The sequence below is a fragment of the Lycorma delicatula genome, chromosome 3 (assembly GCF_047948215.1).
Source record: "Lycorma delicatula isolate Av1 chromosome 3, ASM4794821v1, whole genome shotgun sequence".
NCBI classification, from domain to species: Eukaryota; Metazoa; Arthropoda; class Insecta; order Hemiptera; family Fulgoridae; genus Lycorma; species Lycorma delicatula.
This window is the reverse complement of record NC_134457.1, coordinates 3,450,443-3,473,460: the sequence shown is the minus strand read 5'-3', so window position 1 is coordinate 3,473,460 and position 23,018 is coordinate 3,450,443. Positions and strand designations below refer to the sequence as shown.

Genomic DNA, 23,018 nt, shown 5'->3' with positions numbered 1-23,018 from the left:
TATTTCATACTCGATGATTTATTCTCTTCTTCCAACCTATTCGTTCCTAAAAAAAAATCTTTTTTTCGAAGTCATTATACAGTAACACCTCCAAAATTCATTACCGTTGAGAATAGTTCATTCTTCATTTCTTTATTTATCACCGAAATTTTTATTCCATAGTTTATACAGTTCTCCATCATTCGTCTTATCGATCTATCTTTTCACTTTATAAGTTTTTAAATTCGGTAAAATCTAAATTCTCCTTCTCCGTTATTATAACTCGTACAAAATTGTGATCAACAAATTTTTATTAAAATATTTGAAGCTACCAATACGCGGTATCTCTGCTTTCCGACCGGTGTTCCGGTTATGAATTTTTATCGGACATGGCGTTTTTCAAACGCTAGAAAATTCATTGCAATTTACTACAGTAATTATTATTGGATGACATCCTGTTGTTTTTATCGTAAGAAAAAAGTTCCTTCTGAGTTTTTTTTTTTACTTGATGAATTAATTCATCACAGAAGATTACAAAAGAAGGTTGGTTGTCGTGGAATATTGAAATGCAAATTTGTAGCTTATGAAAAATACGGTATCTTACTGGGATTTGAACCCGGGACCCTGGATGAAAGGCCGAGAGGCTACCACTCCGCCGCGGAGATCGTAATTTTTATGAATTATTTTGTAGTTATTTTATAGTTTTAGTATCTTCATATATTTACCTTAAAATTATTATTTTATTATGCACTTATATTTTAAATTATCAAATTAACTATAATCAGATCTATTCTCTTTATTTTATAATTATTTGTGTATTCTGCGATGCTTCTTCGATGAAAGGTTTACTGTAGTTTTCCTTAACCACTCTTTTTTCTGTTTAGCCTGCGGAATCACCGTAAGGTATTACTTCCCAGGATAAATGAGAATGATAAGTACGAATGAATGTAAATGAGGTGTACAGTCTCAGTTCGACCGTTCCTGAGATGTGTGGTTAATTGAACCCAACCGCCGAAGAACACCGATATCCACGATTTAGTATTCAAATCCGTATAAAAATAACTGCCTTTACTAGGATTTGACTCTTAGAATTTTCAACTTCGAAATCAGCTGATTTACGATGACTAGTTTAACCGCTAGACTAGCCGGTGTATAGTTTCCTTAATCTATATGCTTAAATATTATCGCAATTAAAAATTTATTTCCATCTTCTTACTGAAATAAATATAATTTTTTTAAACTTATAATGTATTTAAGAAATTCCTGAAATGAAATCTAGAAACAACTGAATCGTACTGTGCGAATTTTAATTTTGTAATTAGATCGGCTATTTATTTTAACGCTGTTTTACACGATATTTATTCGCTAAAATTTTAGTAAATTTTAAAAGTAAATGATGTTACCGTAGAGAAATATTCATAATTTATTAATCGGTTTACTGATTTTTGTAAAAATTGTTTGTGTATCGCAAACCGTCAGAAATGTTCCTGCAGTGTAAGTTATGCGTAATATATTTCCTGTAAATTCAGGTTTTTAAATATTTTAATTACATTAAAATTATTCGATCGGTACAATAGCTTAAACGTAAACGTTTATTTACGGCACCATATTATAAACTCGATATTTACCGGTTGAAGCTGCTAGATAGTATGTATATACATTATTATCTTAACCGGTAAGCTAACAACAGATGAACACCGTTGTACGGGATTCTGACTATTCTAAGAAGTAAATTGGCGTCAACAGATGGAGATTCCGACCAAGACGCAGCTACTAAATTGTGTGGCTCTACGATATCTCTCCTGATCAAAAGCTGTTATACCAAACAGTACAGGGAACCACGTAAGGATTCAGTTTAGTAGGTCCAACCAGTTTAGTTAGTTTAGTTTTAGTTTGAATATAGAAATAGCAGCTAGATGTGAAGCGGACTTCCTGGTGGCCACCGAACCTAATGTGTATTCGGCGGCCAGAGAACAGTGGCTGACCGATGGGAACGGTGATGAGGCAATTAGAAAGATCGTTGGAAATGTGGATTATGATCTGTATGGTAGAGGTGACGGACTCATTGCTGTTGAGGTAAGCGATAAGATTATAATATGTGTATATATCAGCCCTAACTGCAGCAGGGAATCTCTTAAGAACAGACTCCTTGACCTCCAACAAGTCATTATACGGGCTCGGAAGAGAATAGTAGTCCTTGGAGACTTTAACTGCAGTACTGTTCTAGCTGGAGCGGTCTCCTCGAACGCTAGAGGAAAACTCCTGGAGGAATTGCTGGCAGCGACAGGAATGACATGTATTAATGACGGGACAGCCACCTACCAAGCAAGAGGGCATCAATCGGTCCTGGATTTAGTTATAATTGATGGAAGGATGCGCACTGATGCAGCTCATTTCATGGTTCTTAATGACGAAACAGCCAGCGATCACAGAGCCATCTTTGTTAACTTCAGAGAGCAACGGCCAGAAATAAGACAGATAAATAACAATATCAGACTGTCTGATCAACAGATATATAGAGTGGCTAATAATGCGGCAAATATAATTAGCAATAGTACTCAGATAACACCTGAAATATTCCAAAATATAGTTAAAGAAGAGATAGCGAACATACCGAGGAGAAATAATATTAAACACAATATGGTCTACTGGTGGTCCAGGGAGATAGAGGAACAGCGTAGAATTATGCAAAGACACAAGAGGACGGCCCAGAGGTTGCGAGCTAGAGTTGGTTCGGAAATATGATGTAACATTGCGACAGAGCAATATAGGCAAGCGAGAAAGACGCTTAACTTCCTCATAAAGCAGGCCAAAAGAAGGAAATGGTTAGAACTATGCGAGGAGTTGAATGCTGATCCGTGGGGAAAGGCTTTCAAAATAGTAACCAAGCGGCTTGGGAGACAAGCTCCGACACTGAATGAAGAAACGGCTGCGTTGCAGATCAGAAAGTTATTCCCCAGAACGGAGGAGCAATATAATAGACAGGTGATAGAATGCCAGGGAGGAAGATTTACACGAAAAGAGGTCATGGAAGCTATAAATAAATTAAAAAATAAGAAAAGCCCCGGTCCAGATGGCATCCCAGCGACCATCATTAAGATAATAGCTAGGATCGTACCTTGGGAAATAGTCGACGTATCCAGCTACGGCCTACAAAATAGAAGCTTCCCTGAATGCTGGAAGGAAGCAAGAACAGTCTTCCTCCCAAAGGGAGGACAAATTCAAGAGAATACAGCATATAGACCGATCACGCTCATAAACAATATGGGAAAAATAGTTGAAAGGTTCTTAGAAAATAGACTTAAAGAGGAAATAGAGGAAAAACAATGTCTACATCCGGAACAATACGGATCTAGAAAAGGACGATCCACGGTGACCGCAGTCGAGAAGGTAAAAAACTGGGCATTAAATTGCAGAAGCGGTACATGGAGGACTAGAAAAATCCCCATGATCATAATGCTTGATGTTAGAAACGCATTTGGAACGGTCCCCTGGACAGCCATCATTGAGGCGCTTCAAGCCATGCAAATAAGTAATTACTTAGTAAATCAGATAGATCAATATCTGCAAAATAGGTTCATAGAGGTCAAAACCCTAGAAAGGAAAGCGATATTTCAGGTATTCGGAGGGATGCCGCAGGGATCTGTCCTTGGCCCAACCTTATGGAATGTTTTCTATGATAAAATCTTCAGGCGAACTACCCCGAAGGGGTATCGATAGTAGGATACGCGGATGATATCGCAATATTAGTAGAAGACAGAGATATTAATGAACTGGAGAACAAGGCAAACCAAGCGCTAAGAACAATAGATGAATGGATGGAGGATAACAAATTAGAAATAGCTCCTAATAAATCCTGTTGCCTGATCCTCTCGGGTAGAAGACCATTAAGAAGTGTGAATCTAAATATCAGAGGACAGAGAATTGATGAAGTAAAAGAAACAAAATACTTGGGGGTACTTCTGGAGAAAAGTTTAAGGTTCAGCAAGCATATTGATATGATTTGTGGGAGAGTTACTCCTGCTGTAAAGGGATTAAGAGGATTATTTCAAAACCACGGCACACCTAAAATGGTTATTCCAAGATTGATAACCGCGGCTATCACTTCGGCGGTACTGTATGCGGCTCCCATATGGGGGGCGGCAATGAACATACAGCGAAATACAAAGAAGTTGAGAAGTGTCCGTAGACTGGCATTGCTGCGTGTAGCTGCTAGTTACTGTACGGTATCGTATTACGCGTTGTGCGTACTGACCGGGGTCCTACCCATAGACCTTCAGATAAAAGCCAGAACCCTCAGACAGAGCGGTATGTCGAAAGAAGAGATGGAAGGGATTATAGAACAAGAATGGCAAGAAGAGCGGGCAGGGTTCAGAGTGGGAGAATGGACCAGACGTCTAATCCCTAATATTAAAACCTGGAATAACAATAGACTCGGAGATGTCAATTTTTAAATGAGACAGTTACTGTCGGGCACGGCTCTTTCGGTCAGTATCTGTATAGGATCGGGAAGAGAGCCACCCCGCAGTGCATCTATTGTCCAGAGAACGACGATGCCGAAAATACGTTGTTCATATGTCCAAGATGGGCCGTTAACAGAGGTCAAATAGTAATTTCAAATAGTAACACCAGAAAATCTCATAAACCGATCGGGGTACAACAATGAGAACTGGGAATGGTTCCGCAGGTTCGCCGGGGAGGTCCTGCGGGCCAAAGAGGATGAAGACAGAAGAATGGGAGTATAAACAGTAGGGTAGGGCGGACAGTCACTCCATGTAGGGCCCGTACGCCTTGGTGTGCGGGTACCTGTGAAGGGAGTGAACTCCAGGAGAGTTTGAGTTTGGGTTAAAATAAAAGACCAAGTCCCGGTCGGCGGGGTCGTCCCTGCGGGAGCCTAGGCTCTTTGTGGGGTCGGCGCTGTCGATTAGAGGCCAAAGGCGTAAAGACCGAGTCCCGGTTCCCTGCTGAGGCGCTGGGGGGACGGCATAGCCGGACCTTGGCTCTAAAGCGGGGAATTAGAGGCAGGCAATGTAAATCAAAAGATCCGACATCGGGGAGACCAACCTGCCGTGCCGGACGTACAGCCGGCTGGTGGGGGACGCCTCCTTTGAGTAAAAGGACACTCTCCCCGACTGAGTATACTTAATTGGATATCCGGTTGGTGAGAGTAGGGGGGAAAAAAAAAAAAACCAGTTTAGTAGGAACTAACCTCGATCTAGTTTTTTAAAATTATTATTGTATTCTTTTGTTGTTATATGTATTGTACATTTTACTCTATACAAAGTGTATCAAAAAGATTCATCCTATTTCAAAAGCCTTTAACTTCACCGCTAACGAACGCACTTTATAGCGTATAAGAGAGGGGATTCTGGCGTTTCACTCGATCGCTACAAGTCACAATTCAGTCGACTCTTTGTCCTTCTCTTGTGACACTCTCCCTTCATTCAAGATGACAAAATCAAGACGACACCCCCGCTACAGAAAACATTGTGCGTTCTCCAGTTCAATACTTGCGACAACAGTGTAGCATGTCTTCCGTCAATAATACCCACGAGCTGCACCTTCTATCGCTCAGAGAATTCGACGTTGACACTACAGTTTCAAGAAACAGGTTTGTTTACGCAAGGGAAATCTACAGGTCATCCCCGTGTATCGGACGGAGACATCCGATAGAATTTTGTATCTAGCTCAGAAAAGTTCACTCGTGATAAACGGTTAGCCGAGAGCTAGCGTGCCACCGATGAAATCACCAGTTCGAGAATTTCTTAAGCGAGCTTTCACAACGATAAATCGACCTTAAGGAGCCTGCCGATTTGGCATCTAACCGCTGACCACTTAGGTCGCTAAATCTCACTGCCTGTGATTTTTTCTTGCGTAGGTTTGTAAAAAACTACTCCTCGTATGTTCATGTTTTTATAAATTTAAAACGACAAAAAAAAAAAAACAAACTGTTCTTATTTAAAAAACGGCATGTGAAAATCGATCGTTAAATAAAAAAATATAATTTAAAAGAAATCTTTTCATCTGATAAAATGTCAGAACGCAAACAACAAAACGCTTTTTTCTGGAGTATACAATCAGGAATCGAATGTATTACCATAATTTCCTATTTTTCTTCATTTGTTCGATAATGACTTCGCCCGCAGAAATAATTTCTTCTGGTTCCAACATACTTTTAAATACTCAAAATCATACAAAAATCTTAGGGGAAAAACGACAGATCGACAAACTAAGTACGGATGCTATAAGAGGACAGAGTGTTTCAGGATAAATGGAAGTTTGCTGTGATATCAAGACTCTGCCCTCCTCACAAATAAAACTACCCTACAGTTTATGAATGAATCGAATACATTATCCCTTTCGCTACTTGGCTCATCTAAATCTAGCTTACGACGTAAGGTCGCTTCACCTAACTCGATTTGAACGATATAAGCCCTGTGCATTCAATCGACCGAAATTAACCGTCAAGAGAATTAAAATACATCTCGACAGTTCTCAAATTTGAACCGCATTCTTTGCTATCAACTGAGCGCTTATGATCTTTCCTCGATCTTTTAAAATTTATACACGATGGAGCATCAGCCTTTTTGGGAGAATCCTTACGCTTATGTCAACAGACATAAGCTATCAAGGACGCAGCATTGGCTCCTTGAAATGTACGAGTCGGCTACCGGATTCTGAAAAACGTTAAAGAAATAACAACAACGAAAGAAATGTCGTGAATAGCTCCTGAAACCTTATCGTCAGAGATATCTTCCTTTTTAATATTGTGACGGGAGACGAAACACAGGTGCTTCATTAAGACTCAGAAGAAAATAGCAGAGCGTAAAATAACGACACTACGGTTCGCCAAAGTTCAACAAATTCATAATACAGCTCTCTGCAAAATAAAATCATCCTGGCAGTGGTTTAGGATTCCAAAAACACGTACGTTATCGACTACTTGGAAGCCCGGTCTACTGTAAATTCTATGTACAGAAAAGTTAAAACATCTTAGAATACGTGTGCGTCGTGTTAGAAAATTCAAGGAGCCGATAATACTTGGTCACAAACACAGCGTGCAATCGCCGAAGCTCTTGGAAAACTGAAATTTGAACCCATTTCACATATCCTCCAAAATCATCTAATTTATCGCTGTGCTATTTTCACAACTTTCCGTAATTAAAGAGGGATGTTAGAGGTATTCGTTTTACAACGGATGATGAACTGAAGGACGCGTTGAGATTGTAAATAAAGGAAAAACTGCCAACATTCTTCATTGACGAATGTAAAACCGGTTTGCTATTGAGAGATAATTTAGCTGTAAATAGTGACTCCATGGGAAAATTAAATGTAAGTTTTTATAGGAAATTAAATGTACTTTTATATCATTATTGTTTCATTTGATAATCTCTTTTCATCTGCGAGTTATGAGCGACTGTGCGTTACATTTCAACCGATCCTCACATATGCTGAAAGAAATTGCATAGAATATGCAATTTCTTTCTTTTTTTTTTTGTAAATTATTAAATTGCGCTAACCCTTTTTAAAATAGAAAAACAAATTTATTAAGGTAAAGATAAAAAATGATAATTTGCTTATTTGTTTAATATCAGTTTTTCCACCTACTCGTTCAAGGAAAATTAAAAAAATATATAATGTAAAAATCTGGAAAAAACTTAAATATTTTTAATTTGTTTGCTTAAAAAAAATTAAATAATATTTGAATAAAAATTTTTGTAATAAAAAATTGTTATGTTCTGAAAGTTTGTGCAAACGAAATTAACTAATGCGTAGGTTTTAAGCAGCCCACTCCGATATTTCACTGTAATTAGTATTTATAAAATGATTCCAAAACTTGCGAAAATAATATTATTATTTCTATTTTTAATGATATAGCATAACGTATATTTTTGTTATTACTTTTTTTATATAAAATCATTTTATTCTCCATATCGCTAGATTTTTTTTTCGTGAATCTCAAGCAGTCATATTTACATCTCATGCAATTTTAAGTGGGGATTGTAACCGAATCGATCACTCTAGTAAGTGAAAATTGATGATAAATATACTTCGTTCTTCATCTTCTTCATTTTATACGGCTATTTCTACACAAAGTTGATTTTTACTTTCCCGTCTAGATAGCGCTATAGCAGACCTATAGCTCTAGAACGGAAAGTACTGCGATCGGTCCGATTTGGGGATATGCGATTTTCACCGGATCTTGACGTTTCGACAGCTAAGGAAGCCAAAGAACCGGATGGAAATTTGATGGATGTTAATGTTCGTATGTACGTGTGTTTGGTGTCGGCTCTAAATCACCTCATATCTTCGGAACTACTGGACCGATTTTGACCAAACTCGGTCAGATTACTTCTACGTATGGGGCATTGATACCGTTAAATTTTCAGTTAAAAAGGTAAAGAGGGTAAGGCTGTACAACAGAGTCACCCTCTGTATTTCGAGATTTCGCTTAATTAAAGTCACATTTTTCTTAGGGATATTTCTTAACGGTTAAAAAATAAAAATATTTGCAAAAATATTTTTGCCAAATCGGACCCACACCCCAAAAAATTATCTAAACTGTGACTTCCCAGGTGAGCGGTAGAATTAAATAAACGAATAATATTTAAAGTATAAAAAACTAACTCGATCCGGTCGGGTCTTGCACTCGATCGCCCGGTCGACTCGGTACCTGTTTCGTTAAGTCACTCGGCTACACCGGTCTGCCGAACGTACAAACGAAATTTGTCCTATGTAAGTTGTAAAATTATATTAGTTTAGTCGGTGCTGACCGTCGCCGCTAGTACCGCCACATCCGCGTAAATTAAATACGGTATGTGCGCGCGCATTAATTAGAATCATTGAATTAAATAAACGAAAAACATATTATATTTAATTAAAACGATAAATATTTTAAATTAAGTTGTGCTTGTAAACCGTGCATCAGAAACAAACCACAGTTTTAGGACTTTAAAGTCTTACAAACTGTGTTGTCAGCTTTTTTTCTTATTTTTCACGTTCGCTGTATTTGTATTTACTTGTCTAAAAAAATTTAGTCGGCTTGACTTTTGAATATGATATATTTATATTTTACCCAAGCGTTTATAAGGAAATAACAGTTTAGTAATGCTTCGAATAAAACCGAAAATGAAATAGAATAAATTTACAAAATACTACGTTTAAAATTTAGGTTGTAGGTACTCGATGACGTCGTAATTCTTCGTCTACCTGCTCTCTTTGATTTAACTGTCGGGCTGAAGTATTTTCACCGTCGATTAGATCTGTTTATCGCAACGTGTTTTACATTTACATTCCTTAAAAATAATTTCGATAGCTTCTTTCAATGGCCAAAAGGCATATCGCGTTATCACAGTAAAAGAATTTAAATGACGACTTCATTATCTTCACATTGCTAAAATGATTTTCTAGGCAACAGAGTCTGAATTCACCGGAACCGAGCAGTCAATTATTTCGATCTTTCTAACTTCTTCTGCTGTACTTTAATTTTGCAATTTATTTTTTAACGTCGCGTACGAGTAAAATATAAAAATCTATTGTGGAAATCCAGCGCAAGTACTTTTAACAACGATAAAGTACACTCGAAAGCCGATATATTTAAAATTATAGAAATTTATAACCGTTTGTCGAATGTAAAATGTAAAATTAAAAAGTAAAACAGACCTATAAACTGGTATTATATATTCAATATTATACTGTGTTAATATAAGAAAATTAACAGGACCTTTAGGTTATTGAACAAGGCCGTTACAAGGGGTCATAACATCAAATTCGATGTAACGGATCGAACAATAAAATCGAAGACCGAACGATCGAAGGATGACGGCCTACCCGCAATAATCCTGCGACTGTGTGCAAATACTTTAGTCTTAAAGCTGTGAGATCGATTATTTGCAAAACGAATCGAGAATATGAGCGTTCTATAAGGAGTACTAATTTAATTGACGTATAAAAGGCTACTGATGTGAGTTAAAATGAATTAAGTCGATATTGATATTACCGAAGGATTGACCAACACATTCAGTTACGAGGTCGATAACCGGTTGTCTGTACAATTGTAGTTAAATTTAAAAAAGAAGGAAGTTCTTAATTCTATTATAGATAATTTTTTTAAATTAAAAATGAATCGTTCCATAAAGCACAGCCTTATTTTTTTAGTTCCTTGTACGAAGTAAAGGAAGTATTGTGATCGCGGAAAATATCGGTATTCAGATTTCAACGGAAATATCCATTTTGACCACCCCTGAATCTATTTTGCCTAGTTTCGGCGTGACGTCTGTATGTACGTTCGTATGTGGGTATGTATCTCGCATAACTAAAAAACGATTTGCCGTAGGATGTTGAAATTTTGAATTTAGGACTGTTGTAACATCTAGTTGTACACCTTCCTTTTTGATTGCAATCGACTGAACCAAAAAAGCCCAAAACCCAAAACAAAATTTGGATTTTGGTCATTTTCTTAATTGCAGTAATAAGCGCTCATTGAGACCTTTTGAACGATGTATCTTAAGCGGTACTTATTTTCATCGGTTCCAGAGTTATAGTCAAATGAAAGTTTAATTAATTAAATATTTGGATCTTAGAAGAGGAAGAGAATGTCGGTTCGAATCAGACTTTATCTCCTTTTTTTTAACTTTTTTTTTTTTATTTTAAATATATTGATTTATTAATAATTATTAACATATTTACGTTACGTATTTATTATTAAAATATATTTATTTGTAATAATTTTAAGAAAAATTAATATGAATAAATACAATTATCTTTTTTTATTATTTCTATTTATAATGGGATCAACAATTAATAAATTAATTAGCGGACTTATCAGAGTAATGTAACTGCACCGGTAGACGTGTAGTCTTGAACAAACTCAGGCCGAACATTCCTGAGATGTGTGGTTAATTGAAATCCAACCGGCAAACAAACCGGTATCCACGATCTAGTATTCAAATGCGATTACCATATACAAATGGATTTGAACCTTGGAACTCTCGAATTCGAAATCAGGTAATTTAGGACGACGAGTTTACCGCTAGACAGACCCGGCTAAATAGATGTGTTAAGTTAACCTTATTAATAAATGTGTGTATTTACGTATAATGTAATTATTAATTACGTTTATGAACTTATTTTTTGACTTTTAAAAGCCATTCTAATTATTAAAAGATTTAAACACCTAAAAAAAGAAAGTTTATATGAAGTAAAATAATTTGTATACCTCTTTAAATTAAGAACTTTAATAAAAAAAGTCTTTCTTTTCGCTTTATTTTAAACAATAACAGTTTATTCATTACGCTTGAGTTTTTCTTCATCTTACTTGTATATTGTTTGTCGTGAATAAACATTTTTATAAAAGAAAGCCAATGAATAAGTAAATGAATGCTTCTTTACTCCGATAAGTATTTGCAGTACTTTCAATGACTATTAAGAAATAATACCGTGTTGTTCTTTTTTGTTTATTTCTGCTACAACTTCTTTTTTTTAATAACTGAAAAAGCTCAATCGCTATTGTTTTACTTTTATATAATTTAATTATGCTACTCCTTCCTATTATTCGTAATTAATTAAAAAATAGTTAACGCTTAAAATATATCCGCTCTTTATATTTTTAAAATTACATAATCTTTCTAACCGCGTACACGGTAATACTGTTCGATTTATGTAATATTATATTATTTTATTCGATTATACAATATTATTTAATATTATAACGGTTAATTAATTACTTTATATTACCCGTTACTGTCTACTCCCATATGTATTATAGAATTGACATCATAAGCGCTAGATAACTTCCTACAAAAATGCAAAGTTAAAAAATTAAATTACGACAAATATATATTTTTACTTTCCCGTCTAGATAGCGCTATAGCAGAAATATAGCTCTAGAAGAGAAAGTATTGTAATCGGTCCGATTTGGGAATATGCGGTTTTCACCGGATCTTGACGTTTTGACAACTAAGGAACCTAAAAAACGGGGTGGAAATTTTCCGGATATTAATGGTCGTATCTATGTGTGTATGTTCGACGCCGGCCTCTAAATCACCTTATATCTGCAGAGCTGCTAGACCGATTTTGACCAAACTTGGTCAGATTACTTCTATATATGGAGCATTTATGCCATTAAATTTTCATCTTAAAAGGTCAAGGGGATGAGACTGCAGAGCAAGGTCACCCTCAGTATCTCGATATATTGCCTAATTAAGGTCATATTTTTGTCACGCACATTTGTTAACGATTAAAACCTAGCGATATTTGTAAAAAGCAAAATCGAACCCCGCACCGAAAAGATGCTCTAAACTACTACTATCTTGGGACATCACGGGTGATCGGTAGAGTTAAATAAATGAAAAATATTTAAAGTGTAAGAAAGTAACTCGTACTGGCCGGGTCTCAAACTCGATCGCGCGGTCGATTCGGTACCTCGTGCGTTAAGCCGGCGCAGCTAGACCGATCTGAGGATGATATATGTACTAGTGTAAATGAAGTGTAGTCTTGTACAGTCTCAGTTCGATCGTCCCTGAGATGTGTGGTTAATTGAAACCCGACCGCCAAAGAACACCGGTATCCACGATCTAGTAACCGGTTTTCAATTAACCACACATCTCAGGAACGGTCGAACTGAGACCGTACAAGTAGCACACACTTTATTTGCATACATATCATCCGCATTCATCCTCTGAAGTATTATTATCTGCACGGTAATTACCGGAGGCTAAACAGGAAAAGAAAGAAGAAGCTACAGCAATCTGCCGACCGTAGTAGCGAAATTTGTTCTATTTAAGTCGTGAAATTAAATTATTTTAGTTAGTGCCGACCGTCGTTGCTAGTACCGCCACACCCGCGCGAATTAAATGCGGTTTGCGCCTGCGCTTTAGTTAGAACCGTTGAATTAAATAAACGAAAAAATATAATATTTAAATAAAACGATAAATATTTGTAATTGTTTGTGTAAGCCGTGCATCAGAAACAAGTCACAGTTGTTGAAGTTCCCGGAACGCGGCTTTAGCAGCGTGGCGGGATAGTCCTACAAGTGTGTTGTCAGCTATTTTAAACTTAAAATAAATGCCGATGTACGATTAATTTCAGTTAACGAACACTCGTTCGTTCGTTTATCAATAAATTACTCTCAAGAAATTTAGTAACTGTTACCGAAAAAAACCCCTTTTCTTTTTTGAAAAGCAAGGGGCAAAACACTAAACGATCTTCGGTTACTATACAGTCTAAAAAATACATCTGCTTAAAAGCAGATCGTAGAAATTTAAACGGAATTCTTCATCACTTTTTTCCTGCAAACGAGTGACAGAAAAAGACCTTCAATTTTAAAGGTAATTTATTTAAATAAATTTCACGAGTTCACTCATTTGTTACGTAAAAAAAACATGTATACAGAAATACATTTATTATATAGGAAAAGAAAAGGTTTTACTTTTTTAGAACATATTTTCCTATCTTTTTTATCATCGAACGTTTTGGGTTTTTTCAAACAGATTTTATCAATATTAGCTGAGATTATTATCTATACTATTATATAAAGATGAAGGGGGTTTTTATTTGTACGAGATAAACAAAAAACCAATAAGGTTTGTCTGTTTACGCAAGAATCCAACCGACCGATTACATTCAAATTTGGAGGATACATTCGTGTTATCCCAAGAAAGGTTTAAGCCACAGACCGAAGCCCTAGTTCCCTTGTAGGTTAAGATATAAATAAAATCTCATTATTTCTACACCCCCAAGGAGGGTGAAGTTGTGATTAGAGATACTCACTAAGAAAAAAATAAGTTATGAATTTTCCGTCGTCAAAAGTATGTACTTTAATTACCGTAGTTACTATTATTTTATCTTTCGTAATTAGTTTTTTCAGGTTTCTATTAAGCCTAAATACTATAATTACGAATATTATTTATCAGTATTATACTTTTACAACCACGAGAATAACGTACAGTGCGGGGGTACAGGGGGTGGAGCCCTCTGGATAGATGGAAAGGGCGACCGAAGCAATCTCTGCGGGTGTCCAGGGCGCCGGTCTCCCTAGCAAATCGGAAATGGCGAACAAAGCGAGTTCTGAGGCCGTGGTATAGGCCCCTTGGCCCGGGGAGGCCGCCAGGAGCCCCTGAGTTGGCTCCGGTATTCGCCTGGGCTGACCTGAGTTACGAGCGGATGATTGATACCGACATCTTCGAAATCGCGTGCCGTTCTGCAGCATAGCCAGCGTGGCGTTATAGGGAGTTATCAAGCTAAATTCTCTCAGGCGTGCTTCATTGTGCTGCAGAAACTGTTATAATCGAACACGGTTTGTTCTACGATGTCCTCCTCCCTTCCACAGTAATCACAATCGACAGAGGATCTAGATTTTCTCGAGCACAAGCACGCTTTGAAGCGACGTTGACCGATCAGGAACGGGGTCAATTTGTATGTCGGTTGTCGATGGTTGCAGTTCAACCGTCTCGGAAGTCCGGGTTCAGTCTACGGTTCCATCTACTCTTCGTTGACCGATTCTGTGTCTCCTCCCCCTGCGAACAAGCGATCCTTCTGCTTCCTCTTACTTACTTCCTCGTACATCGATTTCAGAACGACTAGGTTCAGCGTTATGATTCCCGGGCCGCTACGCCAGCGGTATCGCCCGAGACGGACCGTCTCACCGCACCGAAGGCGGTGCGCCTACAGGTCCTGTAGTCGCACCGTACCAGAAGAAAGACGGCCTGCGTATCCGATCTAGAATTCAAATTTCTTAGCGCGACAGACACGGTCAGTGTTCTCCGATACACTTTCGAGAAAACCACGCTTTGATAAGCGGTGACCCCGAATGTCGCTCATTATCCGCCGTTTTTTTACCATTCTGAGACACCTTGATCAAGCTCTTCAGGAACGGCGTTTTTGTGTATCCATATCCAGAGGTACTTATCGCAAAAGAAGCGTGGAGACGCGTTTCCGACCGTAAACGAGATCTGGATAAGCTTCCGCCTGCTAGAGACCGGGTCTTCTCAGGCGATCGTGTAACGTACCTACTCGAGCGATTATGTCATCAAAGACATCGTACAGTTAAAAGTATTAACGTAATATCGTGTAATGAAACATCATCATGTCACAGCCGTGGACTCGGCTTAAAAGCGTTGAACTTAAAAAAGCCGTAAGAGCTATTCTTTAGCCGTATAGACCAAATCTAGGATTTTGCTCTTTTACTGCTGATTAAAGGACAAGAAATCTTATCTACTCCCGACAAACGGTTTTTGAATTTATTTGAGCGAATACGCATTTTTACATTTTATTTTATCAGCAAAGTAAATTTAATTGATCTTACCCTTTGTATTTCATTCATTTTTGTGAACTGTCGACCGAATTCCCATAATTCTTGTCCAAACTTTAACGCCCAGTTTTTGACTCTGAAAAATAAAAACAGAAATAATTTATAAATAACAAGTCGATAAGAAACTTATATTATAATATATCTTAAATTAGTATATTTTTTATTAATAATAAAACGGTCTAAAAGCAGGTATTTTTACGGACGGTAAAATCAGCTGGCATATGCAAAGCCTAGAAACACGCATGAGAGGTATTTTTTATCGTGAGTATACGAGGGGGAGGTGGAAAGGAGGAGTTGCTTTTCACTAAGCGACCGAGCAGAACCGATTCGTAATAAATTCATTAGAGAGATAAAATTAAAACCTGTTATCCCGTACAATAATTTACCTAAGCGTCATATAACTTGGCCATGTTACTCTGCCAGAAAAATTTAATTACACTATTTACATCAATATTTCCTAGGTAAAATTTATAAAATAATACTCGCGTGCCCTTTTCCTTTTTATTTTTATCGACGTAAAAGTAAAATAAGAGCATGTTTTTACAGGGGTTTTCGGAAAATTTTAATGTAGACGGCTGTAAAAATGTTGTAATCAAGCATGTTATACAAAGTATCAACTGAATAATAAAGTACACCATTATGACAAATTTGTAAAAACGTCAATAATAACAAATTACAGCTGCATAATGCATCGCGATCAGACTATTATTGAATGAGAGAAATGCTGTTCTACGCGTACTTTTTTAATTAAAAAAAAATAGTTTTACATTTTCGTCCGTCACCGTTCTCAATAATTCCAGCGTTACCGAATTTACTACAAACGCTCGTTAAATCCCGGAATTCGCTTCTTTTACAAGAAAATGTCATTAACATTTTTCAAGTTTTTTAATAGAACCGTAACTTTGCAACGATAAAAAATAATCGAATATACAACGCGTACCAATATCGCATTTTAATCTCCGTTTGTAATTTCTATATAATCGTGTATATTTTGCTTTGCCGAAAAATTTCCTAAAAAACTGTGTTTTTCTAATTTCATCCCGATAATAAAAATCTTATGTGGACACCACATGACTTCCTTGTACGCCTATTAAATTACATATACGCATTTGCTGCACTTCATTTAAATTTATTTCAGTTGAAAGTGAGATACGGAATACAAAGTTGGCGGGAGTTTATTTCTCCCTACGTATCGCAGAACCTGGACAGAGTCCCTTGCTGCTGGATGATTCTAATCGGGCGTGTTTATTTTTAAAAAGTTTATTTTCAATGACGGGTCTAATTTCTCAAGTTTTGTTTTTTTTAATGTTTAGTATTTTAAGGACGGATTTAATTGCATTCCAATCCGTTGTTAAACCGGCGTTATCGAACCCATTTTATGGGCCGACCGCGGAAGGGTAGGCTTATGTAACCTGTCCTCCCGACGTAATTCCCCTTCAAACCGTCCACTGAAGTCCTTTCGGTGCTAACGTGTCATAGGCTAGCAGGAATACGCCACAACGGGGCACTAACTATATGGAGGGAACAATGCGTCCCCTTTTCCGGTGGAGTCGCAATTGCTGATTTGTGTTAATTTTTATGTAAGTTTTAAAGGAAGGGTTGTGTAGAAGCTCTTCATTCACTTCTGTTATGGCTGCCTTTCAGGACGCATCTCTGCTGGGCTCTGTTCAGGACTCCAGTCCGTGTTGTTGGGACGGTGAGATACGACCCTACCAGTTCTTTAATATAGTGGACAGTTACACAGTTGAATTGTGGTGGACACCACATTGCATCATTTTTTTTGTGGTGTCCATATCAACATTTTATATTAATTTTTTTTTCTCATGATTCAAGTAATTATGTGGTGTATGTGAGAACGTGTCGGATCCGTAACCACGCACACATCGGTTTGAATCCGACTTCATATACATACATTTAAAAAAAAAATTTTTTTTAATTAAAATATTTTGATTTATTAATAATATATTAATTAAATTAATATATTAATAATTTATTATTAATATAAAGGTTAATAATTTATTAACCTTTGCAAAAATTTTTGAATTAAAATGAAAAGTACATAAAATTTTATTTCACTTATAAACTTCTGATTTTTTTCATTTTTTTTTCAATCGGAGGTTAAAAATTATTAATAGATCCAATTATTAAAAAAAAAAAAAAAGTAAAAGTAAAAAAATGAAAAATGAAGTCGGATTCGAACCGATGTGCTTTCCCCTTATAAGATCCAAATATTTCATTAATTAAAATTTTATTTGGCTATAATTCTGGAACCGATAAAAATAAGTACCGCTAATGATATTTCGTAGAAAAGCTCTCGATGAGGGCTTATTACTGTAGTTAAGAAAAAGTCCAAAATCCAAAAATTTGGATTTGGAATTTTTGGTTTGTCACAACAGACCTAAATCCAAAATTTCAACATCCTACGGCTAATCGTTTTTTAGTTATGCGAGATAGATACGTCCTACAGACGTCACGCCTAAACTAGTCAAAATAGATTTAGGGATGATCAAAATTGATATTTCCGTTGAAATCTGAAAACCTAAATTTTTGGCGATCACAATATTTCGTAGAAGGAATTAAAAATTGAAAACATACAAGTATTGTTTTACATATTTTATGCAGAAAAGGTGATTGTAGTGAATTAAATTCTTAACGATTTTTTTTTGACGACGCAGTAATTCGGCAAAATCACCCGCCAAGTTATACTCGTACTTGGGCTGAGATCGTTATTTATACATCACAAAAAGATTGTTTTACACATTAAAACCAATCAAGTTATCGTTATTTTAGACACTCTATCGTTTTGTATTTATATTTTTAATAATGTACACTAATATTTTTAATAAACTTTAAATATCAGAAAAAATCAACTAAATAAACAACACTCTCAAACTTGTAAAAAAAGAAGTTGGATTTTGTAATTTTTCATGTTAAAGAAAAATTATTTCTTAAATAGCAAAAGATGGTACACCAATATATAATACGAAAGGTAAAGTCGATAGATGGGTGGAATATATTGAAGAGTTATACGGAGGAAATGAATTAGAAAATGGTGTTATAGAGGAAGAAGAGGAGGATGAAATGGAAGAAACAATACTGAGATCTCAATTTAAGAGAACATTAAAAGATTTAAATGGCAGAAAGGCTCCTGGAATAGACGGAATACCTGTAGAATTACTGCGCAGTGCAGGTGAGGAAGCGATTGATAGATTATACAAACTGGTGTGTAATATTTATGAAAACGGGGAATTTCCGTCAGACTTCAAAAAAAGTGTTATAGTCAAGATACCAAAGAAAGCAGGGGAAGATAAATGTGAAGAATACACAACAATTAGTTTAACTAGTCATGCATGACTAGTTAAATATCTATCTCCGTTACTTTTTAATCTTTACATGGAACTAGCAGTCAATGATGTTAAAGAACAATGTAGATTCGGAGTAAAAGTACAAGGTGAAAAGATAAAGATGCTACGATTTGCTGATGATATAGTAATTCTAGCCGAGAGTAAAAAGGATTTAGAAGAAACAATGAACGGCATAGATGAAGTCCTACGCAAGAACTATCGCGTGAAAATAAACAAAAACAAAACAAAAGTAATGAAATGTAGTAGAAATAACAAAGATGGACCGCTGAATGTGAAAATAGGAGGAGAAACGATTACGGAGGTAGAAGAATTTTGTTATTTGGGAAGTAGAATTACTAAAGATGGACGAAGCAGAAGCGATATAAAATGCCGAATAGCACAAGCTAAACGAGCCTTCAGTAGGAAATATAATTTGTTTACATCAAAAATTAATTTAAACGTCAGGAAAAGATTTTTGAAAGTATATGTTTGGAGCGTCGCTTTATATGGAAGTGAAACTTGGACGATCGGAGTATCTGAGAAGAAAAAATTAGAAGCTTTTGAAATGCGGTGCTATAGGAGAATGTTAAAAATCAGACGGGTGGATAAAGTGACAAATGAAGAGGTATTGCGACAAATAGATGAAGAAAGAAGCTTTTGGAAAAATATAGTTAAAAGAAGAGACAGACTTATAGGACACATACTAAGGCATCCTGGAATAGTCGCTTTAATATTGGAAGGACAGGTAGAAGGAAAAAATTGTGTAGGCAGGCCACGTTTGTAATATGTAAAACAAATTGTTAGGGATGTAGGATGTAGAGGGTATATTGAAATGAAACGACTAGCACTAGATAGGGAATCTTGGAGAGCTGGATCAAACCAGTCAAATGACTGAAGACAAAAAAAAAAAAATAGCAAAAGGTTGAGCGTTGAAGAAATTTACATAGGTCTGCACTGGCAAATGAAATATAAGAAACCTTGGTTAAAAAATATATAAATAAATAATTTTAATTCAAACATTAATATAATTTTTATTAAAATATATATAATAATAATAATAATAACTAAACTGTATTCTTTGGTTAAACAAATATAAAAAAACTAAATAAGTTAAACAATTATCCAAATTAATAGAAAATTTTCTAATGCAATTCAACCGACAAAATAACAAAAACAAAAGCAGAAAACCTCGACGTTGCAGGACTCAGAAAACCTGGTCCAAGATGTAGGATTTTATCAAGACAAACCGCAAATGACAAAAAACAACACCGGTAAATACCTATAAAACCCCCCACCACCTGATCTAAAAAAAAACCAAAATCCCCACTGCTTACAGTGTTATGTCCCACCGCCATTCCGATGATAACATTAAGTTAGACCCGAACAAAAAATACTAATCCTAAATTAATAAACCAAAACTACACAAAATAAAAACTAAAACCAATAATACACAACCCGATTTTATCTATTAATTTAAAACACGTTAGCGTATATAATACTTAAATCAGATATGTCCGTTATATTATTTATAGAATTTATATCCATTTTAATGCTTTTTCGTGCTTATTCGATGCAGTAATTTCATTTTTCCTATATTTATGGGCCTCAATTCTTTTTTTTAATATCGGGATGTTTGCCCAATATAATATGCTGAGCAACCACTACTGTATTGTAGACAACATTAGACTGTTTTGCTTCTTTGTTGGCTCCTTTAATTTCGGGAAAATGTTACCGATCATATTGTACCTACTATGAGCTCCCATCAGTCAATTTTTAAAAACTTTTTGAATACTTTAAGACAAATCAGGAACATATGGAAGCGCCAAATATTCTTTTTCATATTTTCTTTTTTTATAAGAAATCGCCTATGAATTCTAGACTTCACAATTTTATCAATAAAACTTTTGGGATAGTTATTTTCCAAAAGCAACTCTCTAACTTTTTTAATTATTATCGGTCTTTCTTTAGGATTCGTAAAACACAAAGCTCTATCTACCAAACCAACAGCCTTTTTATGAATAATCGGCTGGGCGGACAAATAATTCAAATACCTTCCAGAAGCCGTTGGCTTATTGTACCAAACGGTATTAATTCTGCGATCACAATGTCTTACAAGTCATATCCAAAAAATTCAGTTCATATTTTTTTTTCCTTTTCTATTGTAAATTGAATGGATTAATTAAATTTATTAAACTCACCAAAATCATATTCAATTTTGTCATCAGGCGCACAAAAAAATATCACCGACTTATTTTTTATAAATTGGAATATTCGTATTTAATTTCCCTAAAATCCCAACCTCAATATATTTCATTACTAAATTTGCCAAACCGTGCTTTTGTTCATCAAAATTTTCTTCAAACTGAAAATACATATTAGAAATACAAAATTCAATAATCCAAAAAATCATTTTTATTAATTTTAGTATATCGCCCGATGTCTTCCCCTCAACGCTCATATATATATATATATATATATATATATATATATATATATATATACGAGGTGTGTGAGAAAAGTAATGAGACTGACTTCTTACTTACCAAAGTTTTTATTTTTTTCAAACAACAATATTATCCCCTTCAAACTAGTTTCCTTGGGCAGCTACACACCGGCGGACTCGTACCTACTCCTGGCAAGCAGCGCTGGAAGGCTTCAACTGGCTTTTAACTGGTCGGTCCCAGTCTTTTGAATGTTCTCCAGAGTTCCAAAATGACGTCCTTTTAAGACACGTTTCAATTTCGGGAAAAGGAAAAAGGCACAAGGACTCAAATCAGGTGAATAGGGGGGTTGACGAACCGTAGGAATGCGTTTTGAAGTCAAAAATTCCCTGATGGAAACGGCCGTGTGACACGGGGCATTGTCATGATGAAGCATCCACTTATCTGCAGTGTCTGGTCTCACGCAAATCACTTTTTTCAAATGTTGCCAACATCATGTCTGTGCCACAAACAGCTGCTAGTGAGCCTCGAAACAGTTTAGCGACCGGTGTCCTAATTAGCTCCTAGAGCTAACCTAAAAGCGTGAGCGGAATACGCGTGGTACCGTACACCACTCGCTTGTTATATATCACTAAAACGGGTAAGCGCACCCCGTCACTAATAAAACATATATGACTAAAAATAATTAAATTTATCTCGCCAAAGACAGCGATTCGCTGCCACGCCTAGGCCGCTGAGCGCCATCAAGTACCTGTCCACCAAAGCGCTTAGAGCATTAATGTGTCTGGTAGCCAGCCATTTCTCTCGGTTAGCTTCCTACAGCATCGCGGTAGCAGTCTTTTCCCTTAGGTAAACTACTGAACCGGCAATATGTCGGTTGAACAAAGCAACCGCATCAAGGAACTCTCACACGGTCCGACAATGCAGCTTTCGCCACATTGATTCGCCGCTTGGGAGTGGCCAATTTTCCCCTTGAACTTTAAGTTCCAGGATGGCCTGAGTTCTGGCTCCCCGAAGAGCTGGGCAGTCGAACATCGTTCGACTGGACCTCCCCGCAGACGCACAGCTCATCAGCTGCCAGGCGGCACCGAAAAAAAATATTGGTTTAAATTTACACGGTTGGAGAGCACTCGGGCTCTCAAAAACGTTGCCCTTAAAAACGAAGGAGAGGCGTACCATCCCCCCAGATCTTGTACACAAGGAATTTCCTTAGTCGTGGGGTGCCATTCTGGTTGCCATGCTTCCATCGCGAGGCTATAAATTTTCCTCCGCAGGCGGGAGATGGCCAACTGTTCGAAATTTAGAACCGGTGCATTCAGTTCACCGTTCCGCTCCGGTACAGGCCCGGCTCGAAACCGCATCCCAAATACCTCGGCCTCCCTATCTCTTCGCAATTTCCACATGGCCGTCCGAACTTTCACCATTAAATCGATTGGGAGAACCTTTCCCAATATAGTGGCACCCCCGTAGGAGGTTTTTTTAATTGTATTGCATACGATTAAGGCTCTGCGCTGGGCATTCCTTAAATTTTGAATAAGTGCTCGATTTCTTTCCAACCTGCGCTCCCAAACGAACGCCGCGTAAGAGGTCATACTTTCTAAGACACCTCGGTACACCGAGTACAAATGACGGCTCGACAGCCCGTAATCCTATCCTTACTACTTGTAAGTTGTAAGTAGTAAACTGTTCGTGCTTCAATCCGTTATAGTTTTGTTCTTTATTGTTGTGTTTTTCTAAAATGCGTTATTCGACCGAGGAAAGGATTCTTATAGTGGAAGCTTATTGACGTTCTGGATCCTTTTGAGAAACGAGTCAAATATTCGCGGTAAAATTTCCAAACATCATTATCCCAGCAAAAAAAAAAAGAGTCGCAAACACGATTCCGTTAAAAAGTTCGGAATAGGGAACCTTCCGTTAGGACTCAAGAGAATATCCTTGAATACG

General features: G+C 36.5%; 1 protein-coding gene across 1 annotated transcript in view; it reads right to left on the bottom strand.

The window, feature by feature from the left end:
• stol (voltage-dependent calcium channel subunit stolid) overlaps positions 1-15,686 on the bottom strand; it is a 258,682-nt gene extending 242,996 nt beyond the window's left edge. Inside the window, exons 1-2 of the mRNA XM_075358772.1 lie at positions 15,676-15,686; positions 15,284-15,365 (exon numbers count right to left, since the gene is read on the bottom strand). Coding sequence (XP_075214887.1) covers positions 15,284-15,365; positions 15,676-15,686 — 93 coding nt within the window. The remainder of the gene's footprint in view (positions 1-15,283; positions 15,366-15,675) is intronic.
• Between the last annotated feature and the right edge of the window lie 7,332 nt (positions 15,687-23,018).